The sequence below is a fragment of the Giraffa tippelskirchi genome, chromosome 1, assembly GCF_054371585.1.
Source record: "Giraffa tippelskirchi isolate mGirTip1 chromosome 1, T2T-mGirTip1v1.2.pri, whole genome shotgun sequence".
Classification (NCBI taxonomy): domain Eukaryota; kingdom Metazoa; phylum Chordata; class Mammalia; order Artiodactyla; family Giraffidae; genus Giraffa; species Giraffa tippelskirchi.
Window position 1 is genome coordinate 37987375 of NC_137275.1, and position 26083 is coordinate 38013457.

General features: G+C 36.7%; 1 protein-coding gene and 1 long non-coding RNA gene across 5 annotated transcripts in view; one reads left to right on the forward strand and one right to left on the reverse strand.

Annotated features, from left to right (window-relative positions):
* Nucleotides 1–658: 658 nt before the first annotated feature.
* On the reverse strand, nucleotides 659–11859 carry LOC145513099 (uncharacterized). The gene is made up of 3 exons (XR_014059123.1): nucleotides 11708–11859; nucleotides 4289–4353; nucleotides 659–4183 (listed from the first exon to the last, which is right to left on the reverse strand). It is a non-coding gene; the product is annotated as an uncharacterized LOC145513099 (long non-coding RNA).
* Nucleotides 11239–26083, forward strand: part of LOC145513035 (uncharacterized) — a 266458-nt gene continuing 251613 nt past the window's right edge. Inside the window, exons 1-2 of one of the 4 annotated variants that reach the window (XM_081508133.1) lie at nucleotides 11239–12135; nucleotides 19689–20214. In XM_081508133.1, the coding sequence (XP_081364259.1) occupies nucleotides 11863–12135; nucleotides 19689–19937 (522 nt within the window). In that variant the 5' untranslated portion in view covers nucleotides 11239–11862 and the 3' untranslated portion in view covers nucleotides 19938–20214. Of the gene's footprint in view, nucleotides 12136–19688; nucleotides 20215–26083 lie in introns of those variants that run through there. The other 3 variants (XR_014059094.1, XR_014059103.1, XR_014059110.1) reach the window with 3 other exon arrangements.

The following is a 26083-nucleotide window of genomic DNA, read 5'->3' on the forward strand; positions in this document are numbered from 1 at the left end:
ACCTTCTCCCTCAGAGTCCATAAAATTGTTCTATGCATCTGTGTCTCTTATTCTGTCTCGCTTAATCTGAAAAAATATTTAAGAATAACAAGTGATTTGGGGAGACTGGAGCAAAGACTATATGAAAAAATGAAACGGAAAATGACACTAAAAAAGTGAAATAAATTGCAACTCTGCAAATTCTTGAATGTCTCATGAAACTATTTGAATTCCAGGAATAAAGGTTGACAATTGAAAGTTTTCATGTAGAGGACATAAAATAGAGACAATCACCTACTCTGAATTATACAATTAATTCATCAAGCAATATTTTTAAGTTTAAGTATTTTTAAGTTTAATCATACATTCTACTTTTCATCAAAGCATAGCATACTTATAGAAAAGGGCACAAATCATAATTGTGTAACTTCATGAAGGTTCAGTGAGTGAACATGTTCAGAGCTAAGTGGACACCACCTCAGAATCTTAGAAGTTCCCCTTTATTCCCCTTCCAGCCACTATGTCCTCAATTGTAACCACTCTCCTAATTGCTAAAATACAGGTTACTTATTGAACACATTATACAAACAGAATGTGTAGTTTGTACTTTTTGTTCTTTCAATATTGCACTTGTAAGATCATCAATATTATTGCATATTGTGGCAGTTTGTTTTCCTCATTGCTGTATGTGTGCTAGTGTGCTAAGTCACTTCAGTCATGTCCAACTCTGTGCAACCCCATGGACTACAGCCCGCCAGGCTCCTCTGTCCATGGGATTTTCCAGGCAAGAATACTGCAGTGGCTTGCCACGCCCTTCTCCAGGGAATCTTCCCCACCCAGGGATCGAACCCATGTCTCTTATATCTCCTACATTAGCAGGCAGGTTCTTTACCACTGGCACCACTTGGGGAAGGCTACATGAAAACTTTCAATTGTCCAGAAACTTTCATTGCTGTATACTGTTCATTATTGAGTATATCACAATTAATTCATACTGCTATTGATAGTACTATTTTGAATGAAACTACTGTGAAAACTTTGTGCATACTATTTAAAGAAAATAAGTATTACAAAGTATTTTTTTAACATCAATAGGATGAGCCTGGACTGAAGTATCTATTAAATGTTTTAATTTTCAGAAAATATTTCATTCCTGATTCTACTAGTCATTCCATATGGATATACCAAAACTATATAATTCATGAACTGTAATATCAAAGAAAATAGTGATCATTATATTTTATACCGTAAATCAGCTTTAATAATAAAATGTACATAGAGTTGAACTTTTTTATCATAACCTGAGCTGAATGCTGAAAGCAGTATACTCTTCTGGTCTACTGGTTACATTAAACTTTTGATGTTGCTCACATAATTGTTTCAATAAACTGTGATACCTGCTTCTGCCTTTTAAATCAAGGGAGAAAAAACTGAAAAATTATGCTAAACTTTTACTAGGCTTTGTCTTACAATTCTCCCTATTATCATGCAATCCTATTAGGAAGATCATTTCATCTGTTGTTAAAATAATATATTAAGAGTCAGACATGAATGAGAACTGAAAATAAGATATTACATATTTTTAACGAGTACCTGTCCTTCAACACCAAAATTTTTTCCACAGCCACTTCGATAATGATAAGTCTCTAGTTAATTTTAGGGGGCATCCAGTTTCACTTGTGGTATGCAGAGAGCTTGGAAATAATCACTTATCTTTACAATAAGAGAATGTCAGACAAACTGAGAATCAACAAGTTTTCTTAGAATAATCAAAGAACTGAAATTACAGGGAAGACTTCCACCCTGAATTCTGGAGATATGGATGAATCTAGATATTCACAACTAAGGTCTGCTTCCTTGGAACAAAAGCCACAGAAGCCATAAACTCAGTAATTTTGAACAATGTGCGGTGCTGAATGTTGACTAACATGAGAGTAAAAAGCGTGCAGCACTGTGGAAAGATGTTTCTATGGACTTTACCTCCAGGAAACTCATAACGGAAATCTAAGAGAGATTTTTCCTTTCACTCATCTCTTAACTAAAGCTTACTCTTTAAGAAGGGTTTTGACAGAGTGCAATTCTTGAACTTTATCTGATCTTAGGAAAAGGAATTGCTTCTCATCGCTTGTCCCTTTAGACTTCTTCACAAAAGGGGAAAAGAAAATATAACCAAAGGGTGTGTGTGTGTGTGTACAGGAATTCTAAATAAATAAGGAAAGTTGCAGCCAGGGGAGGGAGTAGGGGACAAGGAGAAAAACATTATATCACCTGTTCAGGTCAGTCGCTCAGTCATGTCCGACTCTTTGTGACCCCATGGAATGCAGCATGCCAGGCCTCCCTGTCCATCACCAATTCCTGGAGTCTACTCAGACTCATATCCATTGGGTCGGTGATGTCACCCAACCACCTCATCCTCTGTTGTCCCCTTCTCCTCCCACCTTCAATCTTTCCCAGCATCAGGGTCGTTTCAAATGAGTCAGTTCTTGGCATCAGGTGGCTGAAGTATTGGAGTTTCAGCGTCAGCATCAGTTCTTCCAATGAATATTCAGGACTGATTTCCTTTAGGATGGACTGGTTGGATCTCCTTGCTGTCCAAGGGACTCTTAAGAGTCTTCTCCAACACCACAGCTCAAAAGCATCAATTCTTTGGTTCTCAGGATGTACAAAAATACTTGTGAAGACCACAGTCCAAAGACACAGGCACACCAGAAGCGTAAGACTTAGAAGATTATATAACATTCCCTCCACAACACTCTGCCACTCCATTAACAAACTTCAGTATAATAATAGCATTACACTTGATAGAGCTTCCATACTTCGATACACAGACTCTTTTTGGTGAGCAGTACATAGGGAAGCTCCCAAGCCAAGAGAAAAATCTTTACGAAAAATGACACTAGAGAAATTTGAAAACTTTGGTAACTATATCACAGCATATGTAGCTAGATTAACATACAATAACTGAATACTGGATACAACATGATCAGCTTTCAACAAAATATTATAAGATATCAAGATATCACCAAAAGCAAGAAATAATACATTCTGAAGAAATTAAGAAAGCATCAGAATTGGACCCAGATGTGACACAGATGGAATTATCAGACAGACATTATAAAAATAATTATGAAAAATATGTAAAGTGTTCTAATAGGTGGATAACGTAAGCAGAGAGATAAAAGCTCTAAGGAAAAAAAATCGAAGAAAATTCTAGAAATAAAAAATGGTGTAACAGAGAAAGCGTTTGATGGGTTCATCAGTAAACTGCACACGGACTGGGAATGAATATATGGACTCAACTGTAGGTCAATGAAAACTTTGCAAAATACAATTCAGAGGAAAAAACCAGAAGAGATCATCTAAGAACTATAGGATAATTTTTTTTTTTTAATGTAGCCTATACACACTCACAAAGAATTGGACATGACTGAGCTACTAAGCACAGCACATACACACATGAAATACAAGCAAAAGAAAGACAGAACAAAGTGGAAGAAATATTTGAAATAATGATGACAGAGAACTTTCCAAAATTAGTGACAGACATCAAACCACGGATTTAAGAAGCTGAGAGCATCAAACAGGAACAATACCAAAAAAAAAAAAAACAACATTCCTAGGATATCATATTCAAACTGCATAAAATCAAAGAAAAGAAAATTCTTGAAAAAAGTCAAAGGAGGATAGAGAGAAACACTTTACCCATGGAGAAGCAAGGATAAAAGCTATAGCAGAATTTTCATTTCTATGAAAGTAAGAGGAGAGGAGAGTGGTATCTTCAATGTATTGAAAGAAAAAAAAAATACCAACCTAGAATTCTGTATTCAGTAAAATAAATTCTTCAAAAGTGAAGAACAAATAAAGACAATCATGGATCATAAAAAGCTTAGGTAATTCATTTCCAGCACATCAATTTTACAAAAAATGCTAAAAGTTCTTCAGGCAGAACAAAAATGATATAGCAAGAAATTCTTCACTCTTTATGTGTGGGTAGTACTTAGTGACTTCTTTCCAAGAGGACAGTATGAATATGGGGGAATAGCAATTTTACCTTAGAAAAACTTGACAAACACTGCTTCAGCCAGGTGATCAAGGTTAACATCATCACTGATAAGTCCTGTTGACAGTAGGTACTTGATGGCGTGGGAATGGCATCTTAGTTCTGTTGTGCCTATCTTCTCAAAATCAACAAGCCCAGTCTAACCTTGAGAAGAACATTAAATTAAGGGACATAAAACACTTGTAACCTCAAGACTGTCAAGATATTCAAACCAGTGAAACCTGAGAAACTGTTGCAATGCACACCTACCTATGGAGACATGATGACAAAGGAGACTTGACATCAAAGTGAAATGTCATATTCTGAATGAGATCCTAAAACAGAAAAAAGACATCAGTTAAAAATAGAGGCAATCTAAAGAAAGCACAGAACTTATTTAATAATAATGTATCAATATTGGTTAGTAAGTTGTAACAAATATATCACACTAATGTGAGATATTAACATTATAGGAAATGGTGTAGGTCCTCTAGGGGTTGCTGCATTATCTTTCCAAATTTTCTGTGAATTATGTTATCATAAAATGAAAAGTTTCCTTTAAAAAAAAAGTCAAAGCAAAATAAAAAAAAGCAATTCCAGTGGTTTTATAAGCATTAGGTTGGGCACATTTATACTACCTCTTTTAAACTGGGAGTTGATTATATTCGACTCCAGGAATAAGTAAGTTTATAATAATAGTTTGCAAGGAAAAAAAAGGAATTTTTTATCTGAAAATCTTTGGGAGAGAATCTTCACTCTTGTAAGCATAATCTAATGATATAGATAACAGAATTCAAATCCCTATTTTCTATCTAATGATATAGATAACAGAATTCAAAAAGAAGCATGTTGAGATTTCATTTTTAATCTAAAATAATGTAAAATACTTATAGCAGGGAGTGATATTATCTTATTAGAAGTACTATAGAATTAATTAATGCACTAATAATCATTGCTTTTAAATTTCTTAGAAAAAGTTGATAATAGTTGCTCTACTCTGAACTTTTAAAGGTGTATAAGCTTATTCCTTGGAAGAAAAGCTATGGCCAAACTAGACAGGATATTAAAAAGTAGAGACATTACTTTACCAACAAAAGTCCATCTAATTAAAGCTATGAAGCTATGATTTTTCCCAGTACTCATATATGGAAGTGAGAGTTGGACTCTAAAGAAACCTGAGCACCAAAGAATTAATGCTTTTGAAGTGTGGTGTTGGAGAAGACCCTTGAGAGTCACTTGGACACCAAGGAGATCAAACCAGTCAATCTTAAAGAAAATCAGTCCTTAATATTCATTGGAAGGACTGATGCTGATGCTGAAGCTCCAATACTTTGGCCACCTGATGTGAACAACTGACTGAAAAGACCCTGATGCTGGGAAAGATTGAAGGCGGGAGGAGAAGGGGATGACAGAGGATGAGATGATTGGATGGCATCACCTATGAGGTGGACATGAGTTTGAGTAGGCTCCAAGAACTGGTGATGGACAGGGAATCCTGGTGTGCTGCAGTCCAGGGGGTGGCAAAGAGTCAGACATGACTGATCAACTGAATTGAACTGAATTATTCAGCATCTCCTGGAAGAAACTAAACATGCTTTAATGCATCTAAAATAGCTTTAATTTGGAGAGTACTAAACAATTATTTATCACTAAATCAGGTTTTGAAATCATGAGATAAAGAACCTTGCTTATGTGCATCTGGAAGGATTTTTTCATGAGCAAGACAGAAGGTTAATTTGGTCCCTTGATTAGAATACCACTCATAAGGTCTAGGTCTTATATTTCATCTATAAAGGCTGGTTGACTTTGCTGTTCAGTTTATGTATGTATGTATGTTCATTGGCTACATCTCTGATACTGATTAGCAGGGCATTTTAAAGATTGGATTCTCATGGTCAGCATTATGGTAATCCTCACAAATTTTATGGGGGGTACTATTGTTTATAGATGAAGAGACTTTGTAATGTAGTGATGCACCAGAGGATACTCTGCACTCTGATTAGTGAGCAGAATTATTCTCAACTGAAGTTCATTTCTTCATCCCTTTGTAAGCTGCCTCCCAAAATTTTAGAACTGGCCCAGTGCTTATGTTTCTTATGCAATATATTGGGAATAAAACTGTTATGGATTGGATTATGTCTCCTTACCACCCTTAGCATCCCTGACATGGCCAAGTACTAACCTCAACTACCTCAAAAGGTGATCTTGTTATGGAAATAGTGTCTTTACAGAAGTAATCCTTTTAAAATGAGGCCATTAGATTGGTCCCTAAACCAACATGACCACTGGACTTTAAAAAGAAAAAAACGTGCACACAGAAATAGACATACACAGTAAGGAGATGATGTGAAGACACAAGGAACACACCAGGTGAAGGCAGAGTCAGAGACTGTACCAAAGGCCACCAGCAGAAGCTAGGAACAGGCAATGAAAGGTTCCCCCTTGCAGGCTTCAAAGGGAGCCTGGCCTTTACCAAAATCTTGATTTAGAAATTCTAGCCTGTGGAACTGTGAGAAAATATATTTCTATTAATTTAAGCCACCCAGTTTTTGGCATTTTGTTATGGCAATCCTAGGAAATTTTTTAAAAGTTTTAAATTTTCAGGTATACTGACATTCTTAGACTTCTATACGAATCATTTCACTCATCTTTTTACTTTGTTTGCTATAATTTGATAGAGTCCATATTAAGAATTTTATCAACTTTTTCATATTACCCAAGCTCTGTTCATATTTTTTATGTTATCAGTGTCTTCCTCAAACTGATGGCTTTGCCAGCCACTTTTGAAGGAGCATGCATTCTTTCCCTACTGGTTCAGATGTTTCTTAGCTATAAGTGCAATGTTGTTTGCATCTTCATAGAAACTGAACTCTCAATCTCTCTACATAGCTTTTTTAAGACTTTACTATGCCATTATTGTACACTTATCTTGTTTTCCAGTTTCTTACATAGTTCTAGATCCTACCTTTGCAAAGCGTTAGTTAAAGAATTAAATAATATTACTGAAGAACACAGTGACATTGGGAAGATTGGTATTTTGCTTCATCACAATGTGGGTGTGTGTGCACACACCAAAGTATTTGTATATATGTGTGCTTCCATACAAGCATGGAATACACCACATATTTATTCTTCTAATAATTTTTTCTTTAATTATTAATAATGTTAGTTCAAATTCTCCAAGTATACACATCAAGGGGAAGTAGCAGAGAAGTTTGTGGTATATCAGAAGTCCTCCTGAGGCTACATATTTGCTTCAGTAAATCTACATATGAATATTTCAAAGTTAAGTCTGATAAGTTTCTTACTTTCATGTACTAAAGATAAGTCAGTTGACAAAGATTTAATGTTTTTTAAGAAATGAACTGCTTTCTTATCAAGAAGGATTTTTTCTCAAAAATTTAATGAAATATAGATAGCAGCTTACTTCAAGATTTGTTATAATAAGCATCCTAACAAGTGAATTATCAGGCTTGTAATTTATATAATTAGGTTGATTAGTTATTTCACTGATATACATACTCCTGAATTTAAATCTTTTGTTTCACATTTTACTTGAAGAAGTTATGTTGCAGTGATTTCTAACAGTTTTATCACTTGTATTTTAAGTTCCCATAAATTTCTTAAGATCCTAATTGACAGTGGTTAATGGAGTTGCTAAAGGTAAGATACTTCTACAGCTTTTTCAGTTAAGGCCATTTAAAAAGAAAATATATCATCATAGCAAGAATATTCTATTATGTTCTATCAAAGACAGCTCATGTAATTTTCATTTTTAACAACACAAAAAATACTACATGTGAGTCTCTTATCCACTAATAATCATAATTTGGTACTTGTGCTGTACATCACTCTAATTACAACCATATCTTTTATGCTAAAGACAGCCTCAAACTATGGGTAAGAGGAGGAATTTTTTTTTTCTTTCATGAGAGAGTTTAATTATGTAGTCTCAGAATTGTCTTTGTTGCTTAGTATTTGCCTTCCTTTCAAAACAGAATACTCCAATTCATCACGTAATCATTCTACCTGCTATTTTATCTCTAATTTCACATATTCATCCAAAAGCTTTATAAACAACTATTTTTGCGATGCATCTGCATTTTTCTTTCTTTAAAGTTGCATGATTTATTTCTAAGTGCTTTCTTGTCTAACCTCCACCATTAGTAAGAAGTGTACAACTTACAAAACACATGAAAATGTAAGACACATGAAAGTTTTTACAAGATAAAGCTATGGAAATTCATAGATCAGAGGATGAAGAATGAAATCTCTACCCTTTATCTGACAGTTACTGCTTTGAATTGTACCACTTAGTTTTATATATGGGTTAGATAATCTATGAGTACTGCAATTTTTATTCTTTTTAGCATAGGTCTGATGATGGAGAAACTGTATATAATAGTTCATCTTTTAAAATCATTACAAATTAAAATTAGATATCTTTTAGTCAATACTAGCACTTTGATATTGTAGCATTTGTAATATTTCTGAATTCTTATATCTGATTTCCCCCACCTTTATTCTTTATCAATTGTAGGATTTTTTACGTTATAATTTCTGTATTTTAAATAACATGAAAATTGTTAACATCTATATTGTTTTAACAAATGTTACATTATTATCAGTAATTTACAAGTGTATGTTACTAAATGTTTAAAGATATAATTTTTGGAAAGACGTAGCAGATTTTTATCTTACATGCTATGAAGTCTGTGAATCACAATTTTCTCACCAATCAGAAGGAGATTATATTTAGGCAGAAAATACTCATTAAATCCTTGCTATCTTTATGACCTCTTCTAGGTGCTGAGGATAGTTTTTAATAAAATCAGCAAATCTCTGTAGTCCTGGAGCTTACATTCCAGAAGACAGTAAAATGGTTGAAAGCAAATACCAAAAATATATAAACTTCTAGGAATTATATATGCAATGGAAAAGAATAAACAGTGTATGCAGTTAGAAATTTAGATGGCAAGATGCTACTTAAATTGAGAATGGTTGATAAGACTTTTTTTGCTCTGGTGACAGTTGAGCAGCAACCAAAATTAAGAGAGAGAGGGACTCAAGAAAGTTATCTGAAGTTGAAAAGTGAAAGTGACTCAGTCATGTCCGACTCTTTGTGACCCTGTGGACTACACAGTCCGTGAAATTCTCTAGGCCAGAATACTGGAGTGGGTAGCCTTTCCCTTCTCCAGGGGATCTTCCCAACCCAGGAATTGAACTGGGTTCCTGAGGAGCAGGTTGATGTCTGCAAATTACAGCCAACAAATTATTGTCAGGGAAGAAAGACATTTTCCTCTATCTTTCTAGGTTCTTCTGACTGATTTAAGAATTAAATTTGCATTAGCCAGATTAACAGGGGAAAATTAGATAAAAGTTTAATACCAGGTATACATAGGAAAGATCCAGGAAAACTGAGTAACTCAACAAAATAGCAAAAACCCTCACCTTAAATACTATCTTCAAATAAAGACAAAAAAGGATGTTGGGAGTGGTGGTTTAGGACATCCAAGGGGAGTAAGGCAATTCACATGAAGATGGTAAAGCAAATATTTGGTGAAATCATTTGCTGGGCCATGCAGACAATGGGATATAGAGTGGTTTCTAGGCCAGAGAGTCCCCTACCCCATATTCTTTACAGATATCTCTGGTTATGGCTTTTTTCTAGCAAGAGGCCATTTATCCGAAAAAAAAAAAAAAATTAGGCAGTTAGGGAGAAGGTACTTTTTTTTTTCTTTTTAGGTCTTGATTGTTTTTAGCTTGAAATAATCTGCCCACCAAAGAGATAATTTAGGGTGGCAAATTTTGCTCTTCTATATTATTATGGCTCCAGCTAGGTGAACAAGGATGAGAATGGAAGTAATTGGGTCCTCCATCCTTGATGTATGATCCCCTGGCCTGTCTTCAGCAAGAATCTTTTTAAGTTGTTTTAACCAGAGTTCTTCTTCTTAGTATCTCCTCTAAGTAATTTTCCATCCACAGACCTCCTCACCCAACTTTTTGGCATAAATCCTCACTCGTCCTTATTTGTATGTGAAGTTGAACCTGATCTCTCTTCTCTATTACAATACTACTTCTGAACATTTGAATTAATATTTTTCACTAATATTCATAACCTAAGTATAAATAAATTCCTTCCTGTATTATTAAAAGTTTTTAAATGTAATGTACATAATGGTATCTGAGGTATAGTTATGGAAAGCCAGTGTATCCAAAAAACTTTCTCCATTGAAAACAAATGAAATGTTTATTTTAAAAAAAGAAAACAAAAACTTTATGGAAACATCAAAATGCTGATGAACTTAGTAAAGAATTACCTGGTCCAAATCTTAGTGAAACAAAAGAGCTCAGAAAAATAAGGGAGAGTTATAACAGACGTTTTTGCCCTGAGTATGTTTTATACTTCAGTCTAAACAGACTGAAAACTTGAAATCTGACTAGAAGAGAGATACTCTTCCCACTCCACATTTACATTAACAAGTAAAGAAAATCAATGAGTCAATTAAAAATTATATAAAAAATAAAACTTGACTATGCTTAACACAAAACCAAAAAAGCAGCACAAGATTATTTGTGTGGTGAAAAAGGAAGAAAAGAAAGAAAGGGGGAATTACTAAAATTACTACTACTTATTATGCATAGGTTTCATTGAAAAGTGAGTTTTTCTTTAGCCTTTAAGGCCTTTCCCTTAACCTATTACTGCTTTTCCTCCCTGCCTTTATTTTTTTTCCCCCAGAACACTAGAACAACTAAGTTCACTGCTACTCTGAGAAAAAACAGTTCTATGAGCAAACAGGATATGAAAATACTGCCCACTTCCGTTTCCTACAAATAAAAAATGTAAGTATGCACATTAAAAGCCCTGAGAAATGAAAGTAATATTTTAAACTTATTTTACCCTTCAACTCTTCTTCTTAACACATTACTGACTGAGGGCTTTTAGCAGAAACTATAACACCTGGGACTGGAGATTTGTTATGTAAGTGAATATTGAAACATCTCTCCTTAATAAGTTGATTTACTATACATATATTAATAGCTTCTAAAAAACATGATCTCTGTGAGTTGCGGGTACAGAAAATATGTATGAATATTTTTTATCCTTTGTGGTCTTTATCATACTTATAGAAATTTAATTAAAATATCAAATCAAAACAATGGATTTGAACTCCCAAAACACAGAGTGGTGACTAGGTGCTCAATATATATTTGCTTATTGAACTAAGATGCACAGCGGAGGGCGCTGTGAGACGGGCTGGCTGACCCAGCTCCTGGTCCCCGGGACTGGTAACTCAGACCTGAGTGTGGCCCTGGTTTTTGGCACATAGCAGAGAAAGGAGGAGGCAATGGCAACCCACTCCAGTACTCTTGCCTGGAAAATCCCATGGACAAAGGAGCCTGGTAGGCTACAGTCCATGGGGTCGCAAAGAGTCGGACACGACTGAGCGACTTCACTTTCACATTGAACTTTATGAATCAGGTCGCTTATGGAACTATGAAGTGATGCATAGTACGAGACCATTTTATGTTTGCTCTGTTAACTTTCCCATCACCTTTGCTTTTCCCACAAAATCTGAATTTTCTTACAGCATCGCTATTTGCACATATGTCACCAGCACAGCTCACTGGAGACCTGAGCAAAAAAATAAGATGGACTCTAGACGAGGTCTAGATCTAAGGTCTAACCTCTTGTGCTCAGTCGTGTGTCACTTGCTCACAGGGTGCCGCGTGTAGAGGTTTGGCACCAGCCCATCAGAGCAGAGTCCCTCCTGTAAAACAGCTGCGCGGACATTTCACGTCCCGCCATGTGCTGAAGCCCCTGCAAGACGCTTGGATTCAAGATGGTGGCGATCCAAGCGCAGGCGCTCTGCGCCTGCGCTGCGATCCGGAATCACATGAACTGCGAGCTGTGCCAGCTCCGTGAGGACTCCGCCCTGCACGCCTCCCCCCCACCGCCCCAACCCCTCGCCTGTCAGGAGAGCGTGGTCGCCAGTATCAGCTCGCACCTGTTCATTTTCTGCTCCAAAAACCGAACTCGGTCTTGTTTTTTGCTTCAGAGCCGAGCTCAAAGAACCCTGGAAAGGAGGACCCTTGTTGGGGCGGGACTCGAAAAGGTAGGTGACATATACTCTGCCACTGTACATACTGGTGACAGGACTTCAGCAGTCACTGAGCCAGCTTTCTAGGCGATCTTAGGATGACACTGCACATGTTTTCCTTGTGAACAATCAACGTAGAACGCTAAGTTGCTTTCCAAATTTTTTGAAAAATTGTTTAAAAAAATTACTTTTGTCCAAATTCTTTTAGTATATTGATCTAACAGACTGGATAATAGTGATGAGAAAACTGCTAAATAAAAGGAAGAGATGTGTGTTCTTTGAAAAATCCAAAAAAATAGTAATATGGATATCAGGGTAGTGTCCATACTCACCATGATTTTTGAACATGTGTATTGATAAAACATGTGTATTAATAAATGCATTAAGAGAACGGAACTTCCCACATGGCACTAGTGGTAAAGAACTCCCCGGCCAATGTAGGAGACATAAGAGATGCAGTTCAGTCCCTGCCTTGGGAAGATGCCCTGGAGGAGGGCAAGACAACCCAATTCAGTATTCTTGCCTGAAGAATCCCATAGACAGCGGAGCCTGGTGGGCTACTGTCCTTAGGATCTCAGAGAGTCAGAGAAGACTGAAGTGACTTAACATGCTCGCATTAAGGAAATGTGTATTATTAAAAATGTGTATTAAGAGATGAATAGACCAAAAGAACAAAAAAAGCAGAACAAAGGGTGGAAAGAAGAAGGGAAAATGGTGACATTAGTAATTCTGTGAAGTGCTTTTTAATATATTAGTATTTGTTATTTTATCAAAAACTAGAGTCGGACACGACTGAGCGACTTCACTTTCACTTTTCCCTTTCATGCACTGGAGAAGGAAATGGCAACCCACTCCAGTATTCTTGCCTGGAGAATCCTAGGGACGGCGGAGCCTGGTGAGCTGCCATCCATGGGGTCGCACAGAGTCGGACACAGCTGAAGCGACTTAGCAGCAGCAGCAGCAGCATACACACATAAATAAATAAGTGTAAGTCGCTCAGTCATGTCTGACTTTGTGATCCCGTGGACTGTAGGCCACCATTCTCCTCTGTTCATGGAATTCTCCAGGCAAGAATACTGGAGTCGGTATTCATTCCCTTCTCCAGGGATCTTCCCAACCTAGGAATCAAACCCGGGTCTCCCATACTGTGGGAAGATTCTTTACCGTTTGAGCCACAGGAAAGCGCGCGCATGCACGCCCGCCCGCCCCCCCCCCCCCCCCCCCGTTTATGTATGACCATGATTCAATGGTGATGTTAAGACTTGGAAGGCTTGGATGATTTTCAAGGTTCTAGACTAGTATGTAGCACTTGTAAAGGTCTATGCATAGTACTTTTTGAGTCCAGTGCAGGCATTAATGCATATTAATGCATTTCTTTGCCTCTGGTAGCTCAGCTGGTAAAGAATCCTCATGCAATGCAGGAGACCCGGATTTGATTCCTGGATCGGGAGATCCCCTGGAGAAGGGAGAGGTTACCCACTCCAGTATTATTATTTGGAGAATTCCATGGACAGAGGAGCCTGGCAGGCTACAGCCTATTGGGTCGCAAAAAGTCTCACCTGACTGAGCAATTTTTACTTTCACTTGTTTGCTTCTATGTATGTGCCCATTCAGTAATTACATTGCACTATGATCATATTTATGGGAATGTTGGGGCTCGAGCCATGTGGGTTCCCTTGAGGCAAGAAAGGTTAACTCTCCAATTTGTATGTACTCATGTTTATGCTTTGTACTATAAATGGCATTATGATGCTTATAAGGAAGTTTAAATATATGATTTTTGCCAGTAATGACACCTGCAGGGCATTTTTCCATTTGAAACGAGTATTGAGTTTTGCCATTCTGCCCTGTGTTTTGCCATCATTATTATTGTTGTTGTTATTTTGATCATTATCATTGCATTTTTTAATTTCAAAGCCACATGTCCACCAATAAATATAGTTCTTTTATTTGATGATGATTTTGGCTTTATAGATAGAAATTGGGTATGTGAAAATACAGCAAGCCTTTATCCAAGAAGTGTAAGTTTTAATTTGATAGGAACTCATTTTGTTATTGCGGAGAAGGCAATGGCACCCCACTCCGGTACTCTTGCCTGGAAAATCCCATGGACGGAGGAGCCTGGTAGGCTACAGTCCATGGTCGCTGAGAGTCGGACATGACTGAGCGACTTCACTTTCACTTTTCCCTTTCATGCACTGGAGAAGGAAATGGCAACCCATTCCAGTATTCTTGCCTGGAGAATCCCAGGGATGGCGGAGCTTGGTGGGCTGCCGTCTATGGGGTCGCACAGAGTCGGACACGACTGAAGCGACTTAGCAGCAGCAGCAGCAGCAGCATTTTGTTATTGAGTTAATCTCTTTCTCTATGACTGTGCTGGTTTACATAATATACCCTGACATTATACTAAGCAGTGCACTGTCTACATTTCTCAAGTGAGTGAAGATACATTTTTGTGTATTCAAATAGATTCAAGACATTTTGCTTTATTAAATTTATTCATGTCTCTCAAAATTATCTGTAGAATTTGAGTGTTTTGTTAATAAGCAGTGTTGTTTAAGACATATTTCAATGTTTCATAGTTTTTTTTAACTCATCAAAAGTTTGCTTTTATTGAATTTGATGTAATGATCTAGCTTATTTTCCTCATTTGTCTTATATTGAGCAATGCTTCTTTTGAGTATATGCAGGTTGTGAAGTGTGTGATCAATTCTTTTTATCAGTAGAAAATAGTTGCAGGAGGTCTCTGTCTACCTCAATAGAATTTTCATTGCAGCTTGCTCTTAAGTTGAACATTAATAACAACTAAACAAAACATTCTTTGAGGGGATAATGAAAATTTGGATGCTGTATTTAAGAATGTGATTTCAGTCCTTATTGTCCTAGGTTGTTAACAAAACATGATTTGTACCTGCAGCAAATATCCTTTCTCTAAAGAACTTACTTTGAAAGTAAAGTTTTAGATAGTTTCACTGTGTCACCATTCTCTATTCTTTATCATTCTTTTTCCTTCAAAACTGGAATCTTGTCTTTAAACTGATACTTTGTGGGTTTTAATATATTGATATTCATCTGTTAGTGCTGAATAGTACCTGCGTATCAGTGAATAAACTAAATAGCTCTTATTTAGGGCACTAAATAATAACAGTTTGAATTTTCAAAATGTCATATTGATTTTTTTTGTTCATGTTGTAGGTGTCAAACACTGGGGCTTTAGAGTTAATTTTTGAGCGATATGAATCCTAGAATGAGAAATAGAATATTCATTATCTCCTGAAGGCATTTTTCAGTTAGTCTATCAGAATCTGCACAGTGTCATTTAAAAATTCTGAGATATAAGTTTTTCAGTACTTTGCGCTAATCAATATATTATTTTATCCTTCACCAGCATCAGAAGAAATTTCTTTCAGCAATGCTATTTGTAGAACATTTATGAAGTTGTGTGAGATACAAAATAAAGACACATTTCTGCAGAATGTTACCTCTCCCATCACCACCAAAGCTACTCCACATACACACACTTTTGCACACAAAATTTTGAACAAAAAATCTGGAACATATTATTAAATAAATGCAGCATTCATCATTAAATACCTAAAGGCATAACATGCATTTAAAATTTACTGAATCCAATATTTTCATATTGCTTGACCATTGTATATTTTCTACCCCAAGTCCTGATAACATAGTTTCATCCTAAAATGCTGTTCCAGGTATTAGGAAACTATTAAATGTTTTTAAATTCATGATACCAGGACAATATTTGTATATATTATAGTATCTAAATATTGCCTTATGTGTTATAAGTGATCAACATATATTGCTGAAAAATGCATAAAAAGAATAATCAGATGTCAGCTTTGCTTCAAGAAGACTGATCTTGCGATAATATGTACAATGTAGTGAAATGGGGAATAGTAGAAGCACTGAAGTTGGACAGAAAATTATTACAACATTTAAGATAAATGCTATGAGATCACTATAATAAGTGCCTTGCTTACTCTTAATGCAGTGTCTACTCCATTAATATGCATGAGCTTCATAACTCCATTAATAACAATGCAGATTCCATTTATTTCCTGAGGTTTAGTCTCTGTACTCATAGATTAATAAACACATTGGTATTTTGTTCTGTTACCTCAGGTATAGTTTGTTGGGGACATTGAGTTCATATATCATTTCAGTTATTTTAAACTTCTCCATTAATACCACCAATGAGCCATACCTAATGCTAGAGACAAAAACAAGATCACTAAAGAATATTTACTCAATCACTGTCAAAACCATTTTTACTGGAACTCCTTTTTGCTTCAATAGACAGGCGAAGCAACCCTAAGTAAATACTAAGTGACAGGTTAATATGGAAAAATTGGAGGCAAAGTAGAGTGAAAAAATTGCCAAAGTACAAGATTAAGCCAGAATACTATGCTATGACATTTATTTATTGGGAAACTTAGAGCAAGGTTGATGAGAGCATAAGATTTAGAGTCTTGAGAAACCTAGAACACAACCCTAAATTAGTGACATTGGGAGAGCCAGCTAAGCTTATAAGCCTTAGTTTGTTTTTAACAAGTTATGTTTCATCCAAGCTTGTAGTCATGCTGTCTGGGTGAATTTCACCACAATACTGTCAGGGTCATTTTCCAAAATGCACGTATTTGATCCAAATATCTTGTTTATACCAATCAAATAACTACTTGATAGCTTTCAGGACATTCAAGCACTAACTAGTTCTTACTTGACTATTCCTTCTTATCTTTCCCCTAATACTTTAATCTATTGACTTGAATCATAATAAAACATTTGAACATCTTAGAATGTGCCATGTTCTCTCACAAAATCAGTGCCAATGCACCACATAATTCTTTGCTGAAATTCCCTTTTTAACTTGCTTTAACATTTAAACAGCCCTTATTTGTTCATGTCACTGCTACATTAACCTTTTTTCCTTGGAATTCTTTCTAGACTACTCCACTCAGTCAGAGTGGCTCTTCCTTTGTGCTGATATATGATTTTGCATCATATTATTTTTCATACTATATTACAAAGGATCATCTTTTGCATTAAATACTTACCTTCTTTTTAAAACTATGTTTTTTTAAAAAAAAATCTTTCTTTGTTCCTGGAGCCTGACATAAATTAAGTGGTTAAAAAAGTTTTGATAAATGAATGAATGGATGAATAAGCAATTCTGATACAAAATCAGATTTTGTTAGCAACAGCATATGAAAAATGAAAGACACATAGAAAAAGCTTTTCTTTTGAGTGTGTCTGAGGTAAAGCGGGCCAGCGATCAGCATAGATAACATTCTCTTTTAGTCATATCAGATGGAGTATTTGGAAAATTGGAGCTGTGGCTCAAAGAGGAGGTTGAGTACATGACACATGATTTTGACACTCAAAGGTCTATGCATATTTGAATTTGAGGAATAGTTGAAAATATCTGGATGGGAGATAGAGTGAGCCTCAGGAAATATAGATATTTACATATAAATAAGAAGTATCTAGTAAATATGACTGAGAAGAAATAGTATTATTTTATGTGTGATTATTACTTTATTGCTTATTTCTTCACCAAACTATATAAGGGCTCTCCCGTGTCTGGACTAGGTCAGGCACAGGGTAGAGTTCACAATAAGTATTTGTGAAAAGAATAAGCTTCCAGAGAATTGGGAAGAGAACCAAGAGATAGATCATCTTGTTGTAGGAACCAGGTTTTATCTGTTGAGAGTTTATTTTAATGGTAATTTAGTTGATAGGGATGCTTAAATGGTGTACCCACTATCTAAATCATTTTAGTATGAAATTTACAATAAGTAAAATATTTTCTTTATCATTTGGCCTCACCAAATGAATATAAGTAGTTTTTGCCTCTCTTCCCCAATAACTAAATATAATGGTATTGTAGCACTTTTGGTTCTCTATTTCTTCTGGCCTTTAATTTTACTAGGCTGTTTTTAGCCTTATTATTCATATGAATATATTCTCCTCTATTCTTTTTTGCTTTGTTTATTCTGTATCTTAGTCACTGGTATTTCAGATGAAGCATATTTATTGCATCTAAGCTGTATTTAGCCAACAATAAAACATCAACATTCATTTATTACTACAAACAATCTCAAAGAAACTGTTGTAATACTTGTCACTATCTCAACAGGTATCTTAGCATTTATTAAAAAATAACATTGTGTTTTTCAAAACAAGCATATTTTTACCTTTTATATGTATTTTAATATCCCATGAACTTGATTATTGTTATGGAGTGCATATTTATCCACCTAAAATTCATATATTGAATTCATATTCTCCAATGTGATAGTATTAGGAAGTGGGACTTTCAGGAGGTAATTAGGATTAGATGAAGTCATAAGGTCTCTACCCTCATGAATGAGATTTGCACCCTTATAAATTTTATGAGAAAGTCTCTCTCTCTGCTGTCAGCCAAGTGAGGGTGCAACTAGAAGACATCAATCTACAAGCCAGGAAGCAGTTCCTCACCAGACACGAGGTCTGTCAACACCTTGAACTTGGACTACTCATTGTCCAGAACTATGAGAAATAAATGTTTATTGTTTAAGGCACCCAGTCTGTGGTAATATGTTAAAACAGCCTGAACTGACTAAGAAGTTATCTAGTCAACATGTGTCCTTTACAAGTCAGATGATTAGCAATTGATTTACCAGAATACATATGAGTTTATCTTTAAGCAATTTAGTACTGAATAAGCATGATAATTAAATTTCTTTAAATACACAATTCGGAGAAGGCAATGGCACCCCACTCCAGTACTCTTGCCTGGAAAATCCCATGGACGGAGGAGCCTGGTAGGCTACAGTCCATGGGGTCGCTAAGAGTCGGACACGACTGAGCGACTTCACTTTCACTTTTCCCTTTCATGCACTGGAGAAAGAAATGGCAACCCACTCCAGTATTCTTGCCTGGAGAATCCTAGGGATGGCAGAGCCTGGTGAGCTGCCGTCTATGGGGTTGCACAGAGTCGGACACGACTGGAGCGACTTAGCATAAATACACAATTACAGTATTTCAGTAAATAACTGGGAATTTATTCAAGCACTCAGTGTTTTGATGAATTATTTTTTTTAATCAGGAGTTGACAATCATTGTTATAATCTTATGTTATTTAACATACAATCTTCTTAGCATTTAGGTATTCAGTTTTCTATATAGAAACTAATTACTATATAATTTTTTTCATTGGACATATTTTGTATTTTCCATTAGAATGAGGGAGAATATTAAAGTAGAAACAACATTTACTTTATTTCATTATCACAAATTACAGTAAAGAGTGCTTTAATTGTTAAAAGTTATTAATATTATTTTTGAGCATTTATTTTGTGCCAGAAATAATTTAAGAACTTAGCATCCCCACAATAGTATCATAAGGTAAAAATTGTTTTCATTTTCCTAGAGAACAAACTGAAGCTTAAAAAATGAAATAATATGTCTATTTCTCTAGCTCCTGTGGTAGAACTGGGATTTGTACCAATTTCAGTCAGTACAAGCAGTCATTTCTGTTGTTGCTTTGTTTGCTTTGTTAATTTTAGATGAACATACCTGTCTTAGAGAAAGAGAAAGCAAAGCAATTCCAGAAAAACATCTACCTCTGTTTCATTGACTATGCTAAAGCCTTTGACTGCATGAATCATAACAAACTGTGGAAAACTCTTAAAAAGATGAGAATACTAGATCACCTTATCTGTCTTCTGAGAAACCTGTATGCTGGTCAAGAAACAACAGTTAGAATCTTGTATGGAACAACTAACTGGTTCAGGATTAAGAAAGGAGTACAATAAAACTGTTTATTGTCACCCTGTTTATTTAACTTATACATCATGAGAAATGCTGGGCTGGATGGCATCAAGACTGCTGAGACAAATATCAACAACCTTAGATATATGGATGACACCACTCTAATGGCAGAAAGCAAAGAGGAACTGAAGAACATTTTGATGAAGATGAAAGAGGAGAGTGAAAGAGCCAGCTTAAAACTAAATAAAGAAAAAAGAAAAAAAAACACACTAAGATCATGGTGTCTAGTCCCATCACTTCATGGCAAATAAAAGAAGAAAACATAGAAACAGTGACAGATTTCCTCTTCTTGGACTCTAAGATCACTGCAGATGCTGACTGCAGCCAGGAAATTAGAAGACAGTTGCTTCTTGGCAGGAAAGCTATGGTAAACCTAGACAGTATGTTAAAAAGCAAAGACACTTTGCCGACACAAGTCCATATAGTCAAGGCTATGATCTTTCCAGCATTCATGTATGAATGTGAGAGATGGACCACAAAGAAGGCAGAGTGTGAAAGAATTGATGCTTTTGAACTGTGGTGCTAGAGAAGACTCTTGAGAATCCCTTGAACAGCAAGGAGATCAAACCAGTCAATCTTTAGGGAAATCAGTCCTGAATGTTCACTGGAAGGACTGATGCTGAAGCTGAAGCGGCAGTACTTTGGCCACCTGATGTGAACAGCCAACTCATTGGAAAGTCCCTGATGCTGGGAAAGGTTGAAGAAGGAGAAAAGAGTGACAAAGGATGAGATTGTTGGATGGTATCACTGATGCAATGGATGTGAACTTGGGCAAACTCCGGAAGATGGTAGGGGACAGGGAGGCCTGGCATGCTGCAGTCTATGGGGTCACGACTTGGTGACTGAATACTCCTGGCCCAGGCCTTTGCACTGTCTATTCCCTCTGTCTGGAATTCTCTGCTCCTGATAACCTTGTGGCTGTTACCTTCTTGGTATTCAGTTGACTACTTGATATCATCTGCTTCTCTTCCACTGCCTTCTCTGACCAGCCTACTCCAAAGATCATCCCTTAATCTCTCTCTATCTTAGACTGTCTTTGAAGTTGAATTTGATTGAGGCAAGAATTTGAGGGCTAATAGATTATTTAATGATGTTAATGCTGAAACTCTAATATTTTGGCCACCTGATGTGAAGAGCTGACTTATTGGAAAAAACCCCAATGCTGGAAAAGATTGAAGTCAAAAGGAGAAGAGGACAGCAGAGGATGGGATGGTTAGATAACATCACTGATTCTATGGACATGAATTTGAGCAAACTCCGGGAGATAGTGAAGGACAGGGAAGGCTGGCATACTGCCGTCCATGGGGTTGCAAGAAGTCAGACATGACTTAGTGACCATCAACAACAGATTATTTAAAAAGTGCATTTCAAAATGCCCTTCAGACATGGAAAGTAGGGTCTTTTGCTCAGGTTGATGTCTCAGAGTTTCTGGTGCTTTGAAGTACTTTTCTAAATTTTTCCTAGTTGCACTTTGGTGGCTAGGAGCAGCCTGGGCAAGCAGTGCCATCTAGGCAGAGTGCCACAGACCCAGGCCACTTGTTGATCAAAATTGTTATCCTAGACATTTTAAGTTTTGTGGCAGTACTGTGTGATGATGTATACTGAACTCCCACTGTGAATCTCATGGGACATGCTCCCTGTTTTTCCTTTGGGGGACTTTTCTAACTTTCTATTTTAAGTGTGGGGTTGACTAGGTGTCCTGGGTGCTGTGTGATTTACCCACAGAGTTTTCTCAGGGCCCTGTTTCCAGGAGGACAGCCTGGTGAAAAGACTGAACCTGCTGGTCAGCACGATATTTCTTTCCCCACTGTAGTATGTTGTTGGATGGTCAGAGTAGTGCTGACACACTAATTCTTGATGCCTCTCCCTTACATAGGACATAGGTTGAGTTCAGGGCTCTGGGTTACCCATGAGCAATGTCAATTCTTGACACTGGTCAGTTGGTATGAGCCCACATGTCAGCTCTCACCTGTGGGTGCTCTGAACGTGATTCCATTCTTACCTATAGTGTTTGAAGTCAGCGAGGGTAATGATAATGATAAATATTGTTTATCCCGTGAGCCCCTTGCCATCAGAACCCAGAGCAGTCACACTGCTCCTTTGCCAGTGTGCCTCCTACAGTACTGACAGCACCTACCTCTTTTGAGGTCTTTAAAGATATTTCAAACCAATGGGCCTTCTCAGTTAATCTTTTATCTTACATGTATCAAAGAAAAAATTAATTCTTAGTCAGTGTAAGAAAGAAACAGAAAATTTTATTCGTGACAACCTAAGGGTTATAACCCAGGAAACAATCTTTCAGATATCTCTGAGACCTGTTCCAAAGAAGAAAGCAGGGGTATGCTTGTGTATATGTGATTTTGGTGATAAGGAATATACAATCAAGCACACAACTTGGTAGAAGGTTATCACTATTTATGCGGAACAGATATCTTAGTTAATGGAGTTCATGCTTTTATAAGTAATTCAATAAAGTAAATCTAAGTAAATTCTTGGGAAAATCCAAGAACTGGGTGTTCATAAAATTTTCTCCTTAAAATATTCTATCTGAGTCAGTTTTAACAGAGGTCAAAAGGCCTCATTCTGATCTTCACCATGAACTCCTTTCAGGGTGTATTGTAGATTAGTGACTGTGTGGTTACTGACTTGTTTCTTCTAGTATTAAATAATGGGCAACCTACTTTATTTTACAATTCTCTTCCTTTTGGTTTTAATTTCAAAGAAGGTTTGGAAGGCATTTCATGACCAATTTGTCCCACAGTGTTAGGAATGCTCATCCCTAGGTTAGACAAGGATTTCATTGATAAACCACTGAATGTGCTATCACTGGACTAGGTCCTGTTTTGTTCTTGTTGTTCAGTCACTAAGTTGGGTCTGACTCTTTGTGACCCCATAGACTGCAGCACACCAGCCTTCTCTGTCTTCATGGATGCAGTGATTGTCTACAGTGGTTTTTTGGAGCCCAAGAAAATAAAGTCTGTCACTGCTTCCACTTTTTCCCCTTCTATTTGCCATAAATTAGTGGGACTGAATGCTATAATCTTCATCTTTTGAATGTTGAGTACCAGCCTTTTCACTCTCCTCTTTGACCCTCATCAAGAGGTGGTGCTGGTGATAATGAATCTGCCTGCCAATGCAAGAAACAGGAGACACAAGTTGGATCCTTGGGTTGGGAAAATCCCATGGAGGAGGAAATATCAATCTAATTCTAGTATTCTTCCCTGGGAAATCACATGGACAAAGGAGCCTGGTGGGCTACAGTCCATGGGATCACAAAGAGTTAGATATGACTAAGTACACCTTAAAGATAGTTTTAGTTCCTCTTCACTTTCTGCCATTAGAGTGATATCATACTCATATCTGAGGTTGTTGATATTTCCCCCAACAGTCTTGATTCCAGCTTGTGATTCATCCAGACTGGCATTTTGCTTGATGTACTCTGCGTAGATGTTAAATAAGCTGGGTGAACACTATACGGTTTTCTCGTGTTCCTTTCCTAATTGTGAACCAATCTGTTGTTCCATCTCCAGTTATAACAGTTACTTCTTAACTCATATACAGGTTTCTCAGGAGATAGGTAAGATAGTCTGGTATTCCCATCTCTTTAAGAATTTTCCACAGTTTGTTGTGATTCACACAGTCAAAGGCTTTATGGAGTCAATGAAGCAGAAGTAGATGTATTTTTGGAATTTCATTGCTTTCTCTATGATTCAACAAATGGTTTGGCAGTTTGATCTCTTGCTCCTCTGCCTTTTCTAAACCTGCCTTATACATCTGGAAGTTCTTGGTTCATGTACTGCTAAAACCTAGCTTGAAAGATTTTGAGCATTATCTTGCTAGCATGTAAAATGAGCACAATTGTATAATAGTTTGAACATTCTTTGGAATTGCCCTTCTTTGGGATTGGAATAAAAACTTACCTTTTCCAATCCTGTGGCCACTACAGAGTTTTCCAAATTTGCTGACATATTGAGTACAGCACTTTAACAGCATCATCTTATAGGATTTGAAATCGTTCTGCTGGGATTCCATCACCTCCACTAGCTTTGTTCATAGTAATGCTTCCTAAACGCCCACTAGACTTTGCATTCCAGGATGCTAGCTCTAGGTGAGTGACCACACCATCATGGTTACCCAGGTCATTAAGACTTTTTTTGTATAGTTCTGTGTATTCTTTCACCTCTTCATAATCTCTTCTACTTCTGTTACACCCTTAACATTTCTGTCCTTTATCATGCCCATCTTTGCATGAAATGTTCCCTTGATATCTCCAATTTTCTTGAAGAAATCTTTATTTTTCCCATTCTATTGCTTTTCTCTATTTCTTTGCATTGTCCTTGCTATTCTCTGAAACTCTGGAATCAGTTGGGTATATCTTTCCCTTCCCCCCTTGCCTTTTGCTTCTCTTCTTTTCTCATCTATTTGTAAAGCTTCCACAGACAACCACTTTGACTTCTTGCATTTTTTTTTCCTTTGGATTGGTTTTGGTCACTAGTTCCTGTACAATATTATGAATATCTGTCCAAAGTTCTTCAGTCACTGTATGTACCAGATCTAATCTCTTGAATGTATTAGTCACATCCACCGTGTATTCATAAGGGATTTGATTCAGGTCATACCTGAATGACCTAGTGGTTTCCCCTACTTTCTTCAATTTAAGTCTGAATTTGGCAATAAGGAGTTCATGATCTGAGCCACAGTCAGCTCCTGGTCTTGTTTTTGCTGACTGTATAGAGCTTCTCCATCTTCAGCTGCAAAGAATATAATCAATATGATTTCAGTATTGACCATCTGGTGATATCCATGTGTACAATTGTCTCTTGGGTATTTGAAAAAAAGGTGCTTGCTATGACCAGCATGTTCTCTTGGAAAACTCTGTTAGCCTTTTCTTGCTTCATTTTCTCTTCCAAAGCCAAACTTGCCTGTTATTCCAAGTATCTCTTTATCTACTTTTGCATTCCAATCCCCTATGATGAAAAATATGTATTTGTTGCTGTTAATTCTAGAAGGTCTGTAGGTCTTCATAGAACCAGTCAACTTCTGCTTTTTTGAAAGCAGTGGTTGGGGCGTAGATCTGGGTTATTGTGAAATTGAATGGTTTGGCTTGGAAACGAACCAAAATATTTTTGTCATTTTTGAGATTGCACCCAAGTACTGCATTTCAGACTCTTCTGTTGTCTATGAGGGCTATTCTACTTCTTCTAAATGATTCTTGCACACAGTAGTAGATATAATGATCATCTGAATTAAATTCATTCAGATAAGACAGATGGATCCTGTCCATTTTAGTTCACTGATGAATGGGAATCCTGTCCCATTCCTTTCCATTTTAGTTCACTGATTCCTAAGTTGTCGATATTCACTCTTGCCATCTCCTGCTTGACCATATCCATTTTACCTTGATTCATGGACCTAACATTCCATGTCCCTAAGCAATATTGTATTATTAAAGCATTGGACTTTACTTTCACCACCAGACATATCCACAACTGAATGTATCTGGGGGTGAAAATAAAGTCCAGAGCTGTAAAAAACAATATTGCATAGGAATCTGAAATGTTAGGTCCATGAATCAAGGTAAATTGGTCAAGTAGGAGATGACAAGAGTGAATATTAACATCTTAGGAATCAGTGAACTAATGGACATCGTTTCCACTTTGGCCCACTGCTTCATTCTTTCTGGAGCTATTAGCAATGGCCCTCCACTCCTCCCCAGTAGCATACTGGACACCTTCCAACCTGGAGGGGCTCATCTACTGGTGTCATCTTTTTGCCTTTTCATACTATTCATGGCTTTCTCACCTCAAGAATACTGTAGTGGTTTGCCACTCCCTCTTCCAGTGGACCATGTTTTGTCAGAACTCTTCACTACGATCCATCGGTCTTGGGTGTCCCTGCATGGCATGGCTCATATCTTCACTGAGTTAAGTAAGTTCCTTCACTATGACAAGGCTGTGAACCACGAACAGAAGATCATGTTTAACAATATTCCAAAACCTCTGGACTGCCTGTCTTACCACTCTGTCATGGTCCATGAAATGATTCCCTCCTGTTGTTTCTTTCTATATCTAGAGTTAAACTATTACAATCATTGAACTTATAGAACTATTTATTTGGTCTATCAGTTCAA